Source organism: Austrofundulus limnaeus, unplaced genomic scaffold (genome assembly GCF_001266775.1).
Source record: "Austrofundulus limnaeus strain Quisiro unplaced genomic scaffold, Austrofundulus_limnaeus-1.0 Scaffold174, whole genome shotgun sequence".
In the NCBI taxonomy this organism is placed as follows: domain Eukaryota; kingdom Metazoa; phylum Chordata; class Actinopteri; order Cyprinodontiformes; family Rivulidae; genus Austrofundulus; species Austrofundulus limnaeus.
Window position 1 is genome coordinate 54548 of NW_013952576.1, and position 6675 is coordinate 61222.

The following is a 6675-nucleotide window of genomic DNA, read 5'->3' on the forward strand; positions in this document are numbered from 1 at the left end:
GTGTTGTATTTAATCAGTACTAACTATAAATTTCTTCAATTGTATACCACTTTGTGTTGGTCTTTCACATTAAATTCCAGTGAAATATATTTATGTTTGTGGTTGTAATGTGACAAAATATGGAAAAGTTCAAGGGGTATGAATACTTTTGCAAACCACTGTATATATATGTCCTCATTATTATTTATTATTCCACATTTTACTCTGTGTAGGGTTTCTCCTAGGCTTTATTTTAACCATGATGGTGTAGTGAACTCACGTGAATTGGGGAATATTGGAAATTTAAATCTAATTTAATAAGTATGTTGTTCTGTATACAAAGTGTAATATATACAAATGTTCTCAGTCAGCATGTTTACAGTTTTAGGAGCTGCTTGAGGAGAACTTCCTCGTTCTCCTCCTCATCCTCTTTGAAATAAAGCAAAAATCAACACTCAACATCCATAAACTTTCTGCTTACAGGTCAAACATTTTTATTTAAATAGGAGTAAAGTGTGTACTTATTAAAAGTTACAGTTTAGTGTTCTTAGGGCTGAAGACTTTCTGAGGAAAGAGGTTTTTAAACATCTTTTCTATCATTTTAGTGTTTTCAACTGAGGAGCTTTGATATAGTTATTTAAAATAAATTATAGCAGAGGAAGTTCTCTGCACAGAAAAAATAATAATTTATTTTTTAACCAAACTGACAAGTTTCTCCAGTAAAATTATTCTGTAATTTAAAAGGCATTGAAACACCTGGTTAAATTTAGAAGGTATTAAGATTAACTACAAACATCTAAAGCTGACTCAGAGAACTCTGTGATTTTAGAAAAAATAAAAGTCAAACGTAGACACGTCTTGAAAGGACCCCCCGCGCGACTGCGGTCCGCCTGCACCTCCACTCCACTCGCGTGTGATTAATACTGATTTTACTGCGCAAATTACTTATTTTTGATGCTCATTATACAAGTAACCGTCTGAATGGGTTGACATGTGGACTCTGAAGTCCCGAGCTGGTCGGAGCCACGATGCGCGTGGAGAGATGCAGCAGCTGCAGACCAAACTGCCTCCCTGAGCCCTCGYTTTAAAACCAGTCAGCTGATCTGTCGCAGTTTTGTTGTGCTCGTGAACATGCAGTGTTACGGTGGAAATGCTGCGAGGTGCTTTTAGAAATATAATATTTATAAAATACGATGTAATCCTCGGTGGAAAATAGTCAGGAAAACGTTTCCCGGGAGGTGTTCACCGTCCTGAGCTGAGTGAAGCTGACCACCCACCCACAGAGAAAGGAAAAAAGGCAGCGAGCAGACGGCATGACCCGCCCTGCTCTGTTCTGATTGGGTAAAACTTTGACTCTGGCTCTCTTTATTCGGTGAAAGAACAGTCAGTTTAACCCCTAGACGGGAACGTTTTTTCTCTCGTTCATTTTTACAATGACGAACACCCACGGAGGAAAACTTAAATCCAGGTCTTTTTTTCTTGGTGGGATCTGGTTGTCTGAAATGAAAATAGGTTGTCTCGGACAAACTAAACAATGATTGTGTCAACTCCTGTTTCACGTTGATTAGAAAAAAAAACACTTTATTCTGAATGTGTGGCGGCTTTTATCTAGCCGTGGCGGTGCGCCACAATCAATTACATGTAGGGGAAACCCTGCTGTGTGTGATTCTCTTCTGATGAAGAGCTACACTTTTGAACAATAAGTGGCTTGTGTTGGTAAAATTAGGCACAATGAGGAACTTTTCAAGTAATATCTTCACGTAATCTTTCTCAAAAGCTTCAAAACTAATCGTAGTTTGTTAAAATGTGTTGATTTAATCACCTGGCCTGTCAACAAACTAGTTGTTTATGAGTGCGCTGATTTGAAAACTCATTTTTTTATTGGTCTGGAGTGATGTAATCTGGAATTCAAGGCCTATATTTAAAAAAGGAGAATCTCTAAGCTTCACACTGAAGCCAAACATTATGCAAATGTGATTTCCCAGAGCTGCACAACTAGCAGAGAAACAGGGTTAATTTAAAATAATATATGTTCAAAAATGTGGCGCTCTGTCTTATTTTGCCAGCACAGTTCATGTACTTTTGACATACAGAAAGATGTTGACCACAGTACCTCCAGGAGACGCTGAACCTCCCGCTGATGCGAGCTGATTGATCAGAGGTTGAGCTTTAGAGAGTTCCACAGCTAACGGACGACCCTTAAACACAGTCCCATTGAGCGCCTCGATTGCTGCCAGGGCTTCCTCCTTCCTCTCCATATGCACAAATGCATAGCCAACATTTGAACATAATCTGGCTGCAAATGGATAAGAAACATAAGATTGTTGAGACGTAACAGATGCAGGGATAACTTCACATTATCTAGTGATCATGATTTGTGCTTTACCTTTGACTTTATCGCAATCTAAAACTCTTCCAAAAGTTGAAAACAGCCCATGCAAGTCATCTGCTGAACACGTTGCACTAATGTTCCCTACAAACACTTTGATGGAGTTGGGTGGGCGTGCACGAGACTCCTCGACAACCAGGGGCCTGCCTCTGTACTCTTTGCCATCAAGATGTCGTATGGCCCTGCAGAAGTCAGGAAAACATAAAAATGTTGATTTTTCATAGATTTGTGTGTAAAGCTTTAACCAGTTTACACTGATCTTTAAGACATGAAGAAAACTGATCCAATATGTGATGATTTATAGGTGTAATAGATAGGTGTGTACCTGTCTGCTGCCCCCTCGCCCTTCAAAGTAACAAAAGCATACTGTCTGAGCAACGAGCATGTGTTGATCTCTCCATAAGGAGCAAAGAGTTTACTCAGCTCCTCCTGGGTTGCATCTAAAGGAAGGTTCCCCACAAACAACTTCACGTTGTCACTCATGTCTGTATCAACGAGACGTCATCTAACAAAAAAATAAGAAAAAGAAAATAATCAGTTATATATGTCAATTTATATCAAAGTTTGAACCGTCTTAACATGCTGTTTTAGTTTGAGTTTTACCAGCTACCTTCAACATTTTTATTTTAACAAAGCGTTCTGTACAGCCATACTGACAAGTCAGTCAAGCTAATGTCACCGTTAACTTCCGCGGTGGAAAACAGGAAAAAAAATCGGAGTTTGGATTAAACCAGTTCGTGAGACTGCAAGGTTTAGCCTCAAACAAAAAAAAAAATACCTAAATAAATTATTACCGTGTCATAAACGGGCTGTAAATTCTCTCCAAAGACCCAGTAGCTGGCTTAAAAATCCTACTAGCCATCTTGTTAACAATGTAGCGTTAGCTAAGCTAACTAGCCCAAGGGCCAATCGTTGCGGTTTTATCAACGTGGCTGCGATTTTTTTTGTCAAATTTAGATCACCAAGTACAGCGAGATAAAATCATACAGAACCACAAACAATATCACGCTATCAGATTGATATTAAAATGAGGGTAAAGGTTTAATCAAAGCAACATGGTACACAGACATTACCTAACGCGGTCCTGAAAAGCTGCTAGCGCATTTCAAATCYTACGTCATTTCCGGCGGCTTCGGTGTTGTATCGAAAAAAGTAACCCGTTTGTAGGGTTTGAAGGGTAGTTCGCTTTTTGACAAAAAAAATTATTTGAATTTAAAGATTTGCCATTTTTATTAGCTTCAAGTGTACTTTTATTTATAATATTTTAATTTTAATGTAGCCTACATGTTTTAATGACAGGTTAGGCTGCCATGCACTCCTGGAAATTAATGTGAATCACTCTTCGTCTTCTCGGTCAAAAGAAGAGGTAAATATTTTAATAGCCCGTTGCAGAAAAAAAAGTTACTTAACACAAGACCATCGATCACTTCTGACTTCAAGAACTCAAAATGTGACGGTGGAGTTTCTCGCGACAGGGGGTGTCCATTTTCGGCACAACACCGATTTCGTCTTCGTTTTTCAGTGCTGTTCGAAAGGGGGCGCTGTTTCATCTCATTAGCACACACTGTTTCACAAGTAGACAAAAATTCCTGTTTGCTCCAGTTTCACAAAGCTTATTGGTTTGTTTTAAACGTGTACTTAATTTTTGAGTGTTAATTCTATTTTTGCTACAGACATGAGTTTCAGGATCAGCATGCATGACGTGCATTTCCAGTTGCAACCAGGTGAGCAGGAGGGAGGAGCCTAAAGAAACATGCAGCTCTTTGAACGCACGTCATGACAGGCCGGAGTGGAGGAAACGAAGTTGACTTTTCTTGACTGTCATGTTGAAGTAAGAAGACGGAGTATGGCCTGGAGGGAATAAAAATAAGAATCTGGTACAAAAGGTAATCAAACTCTATGTAAACAGAACCGAATCGGTCGATAAGGATGACTGTAGTGGAGCATGAGACTGGGATCAACATGTTTATGGAGGAAAACGTTTTAGGAATGCGTGTTGCACACCCGGAAAGATGTTGGGAGACAGTTTAAATCAATATGAAGACAATCTGTGACAGATTATATAAATGCTGGTTGTTTTCATGCTTTTATTTCATATACTTTTATATACAATCTAATTAGCCTACTTCTGCATACTTTGTTCTATTTTAGCCATTCATAAATCAAAAACAGGGATTTAAAAAAATTACATTTTTTTGGAAATATTTAACTTTATTACAAATATTTACCCAAAAGAAACCTATCTTCTAATAAATACTTCAAAAAAATTGATCTCTTTAAAATCTGCTTCAGCTCACTTTATTTTTGCCTTAGGCTGTTTTTTTTTTAAATTTTATTTTAGCTATTCTGCTTATTTTGGCTAGCATTTAGCTACTCTCAGCTTTTGTTCTGCTAATTTAGCATTTAACTCTTTTAGTTAACCTCTCACTGATTTTAGCCTTAGATATCACTCTGTTAATTGTGGCTAGCCTTTTGACACTTTTTAGCAAAGTTTTTGCTTTTTTAAACTTTATATATTTTTTATTTAGCTAGCCTAGTTAGCCTTTAGCTAGATTTTTGCTGCTTTGAAGCTTGTGCCACCATTCTAGTAATTTTGCTCCCCTTTTAATGTTTTCAACATATATGTAGCCCTTTGATAATTTTAGCTTTCTTTTGCACCAATTAGCTTTTAGCTACCATTCAGCTAATTTTGGTTAGCTTTTTACTACCTTAACTTTTTTTTTAGAGTTTTGATTTTTTTTTAGCTTACCTGTTTTGCTTCTTTTAGCTTTAACAGCTGTTTTTGAGCTTTTTCAGCTATCTTCAGCTGTCATTCAGCTCTCATACTCTTCAGCAATATGAGTGCCACCATTCTGGCAATTCTGGCCTTTTGCTAATCTTAGCCATCCTTTTGCAACGGTTAGCTTTTAGCTATGTTTCTGCTAATTTTGGTTAGCCTTACCAAAATTAGCAGAATTTAGATTATAGCTATTGTTTTGCTCTTAGCCTAATTAATGTTTTGCTTTTTTTAGCTTTGTTTGGGCTTCTTCAGCTATTTTCAGCTGTCATTCCGCTCTCATACGTGCAGCTTTTCGGCTGTGTTTTCCGAGCGTGTCTCTAGTCCAGTCTGATGTTGTGATGTGGCATCTGGGTGTTTCTGTGTCTCTGATTTAAAGCTCACCTCGTAAAGGTTGCTATTTCATTTAAGCTCCGTCTGAGCTGCTGCAGTTTACCATGTCTGGACTTGCTGTTCAAATTCAGGCAGATTTGCTGTGCAGGTGTGTGCCTCTGCAGAGTCTTCCTTATTCAGACACGTAACCACCACTTGTGCCGCTGTGGCTTTGCAGGATCGTTCGAGGCGTCAACTATTGATGTTTGTGCGTTCCGATGGCACAGCAGGCAGAGCCTCTGTACGACTTCCCAGAGCCCGCCAAGCCGTGCCAACGCAAGCTGCTGTGTCCTCAAAGGGGACGGGGTTCCCTGAGGAGCATCAGCGTGCTGGACCGCCTCCTGCTCACAGTCCCTGTCTGGCTCCAGCTGTCAATCAACCCTGCTACAGCACTGCACATCCTGCAGAGAGAACCACCGGGGGTCAGAAACAGACTAACAGTACATGTCGTCTCACACACACTGATACACACTCCGTTTTGTGAACATCTGTGTCGTCCTGCAGACTTTTCTTGTGAGGCAGTCCCGCACGTCCAAAAGAAAAGTGCTTTGTGTTCGTTTGGCAGACGACAGCGTGCCGTCCTTCGTTCAGCAGTTTGGCATCAGGGAGGAACAATCAAGTAAGATCGTCTCGCAGAACTTTACTTTTATTATTGTAATCACATATTGCTCATATTTAGGACTGCAACGATTAATCGACGACTAATCGATTATTAAAATAATCGATGACTAATTTAATAATCGATTAGNTAGTTCTTTAAGTCCTTTATGCTGTCTAAAGTACTGAAATATTCCAACACCATCAGGACCTTGGAGAGTTCCTTCAGTCCTTCACACTGTCTAAAATCCTGAAACATTCCAGTACCTTCAGGACCTTGGAGAGATCCTACAATCCTTCATTTTGTCTAAATTCCTGAAACTTTCCAGCACTTTTAATACCTTGGACAGTTCCTTCAGTCTTTCACACTATCCAAGGTCCTGAAATATTCCAGCACTCTCAGGACCTTAGAGAGTTCCTTTAGCCCTTCACACTGTCTAAAGTCCTAAAACATTGCAGCACTTTCAGGACCTTGGACAGTTCCTTCAGTCCTTCACATTGTCTAAAGTCCTGAAACATTTCAGTACTTTCAGGACCTTGGACAGTTCCTTCAGTCCTTCAC

At 39.3% G+C, this 6675-nt stretch overlaps 2 protein-coding genes across 4 annotated transcripts in view; one reads left to right on the top strand and one right to left on the bottom strand.

The window, feature by feature from the left end:
- rbm14a (RNA binding motif protein 14a) overlaps positions 1 to 3496 on the bottom strand; it is a 9847-nt gene extending 6351 nt beyond the window's left edge. For 2 of the 3 annotated variants that reach the window (XM_014017638.1, XM_014017636.1), the window contains exons 1-4: positions 3442 to 3496; positions 2694 to 2873; positions 2366 to 2550; positions 2093 to 2275 (exon numbers count right to left, since the gene is read on the bottom strand). In XM_014017638.1, the coding sequence (XP_013873092.1) occupies positions 2093 to 2275; positions 2366 to 2550; positions 2694 to 2851 (526 nt within the window). In that variant the 5' untranslated portion in view covers positions 2852 to 2873; positions 3442 to 3496. Of the gene's footprint in view, positions 1 to 2092; positions 2276 to 2365; positions 2551 to 2693; positions 2874 to 2978; positions 3133 to 3441 lie in introns of those variants that run through there. The other variant, XM_014017637.1, reaches the window with a different exon arrangement.
- Positions 3497 to 4097: 601 nt separating this feature from the next.
- Positions 4098 to 6675, top strand: part of LOC106524014 (wiskott-Aldrich syndrome protein homolog 1) — a 9042-nt gene continuing 6464 nt past the window's right edge. Inside the window, exons 1-3 of the mRNA XM_014017639.1 lie at positions 4098 to 4254; positions 5695 to 5938; positions 6021 to 6135. Of these exons, the coding sequence (XP_013873093.1) occupies positions 5735 to 5938; positions 6021 to 6135 (319 nt within the window). The 5' untranslated portion in view covers positions 4098 to 4254; positions 5695 to 5734. The remainder of the gene's footprint in view (positions 4255 to 5694; positions 5939 to 6020; positions 6136 to 6675) is intronic.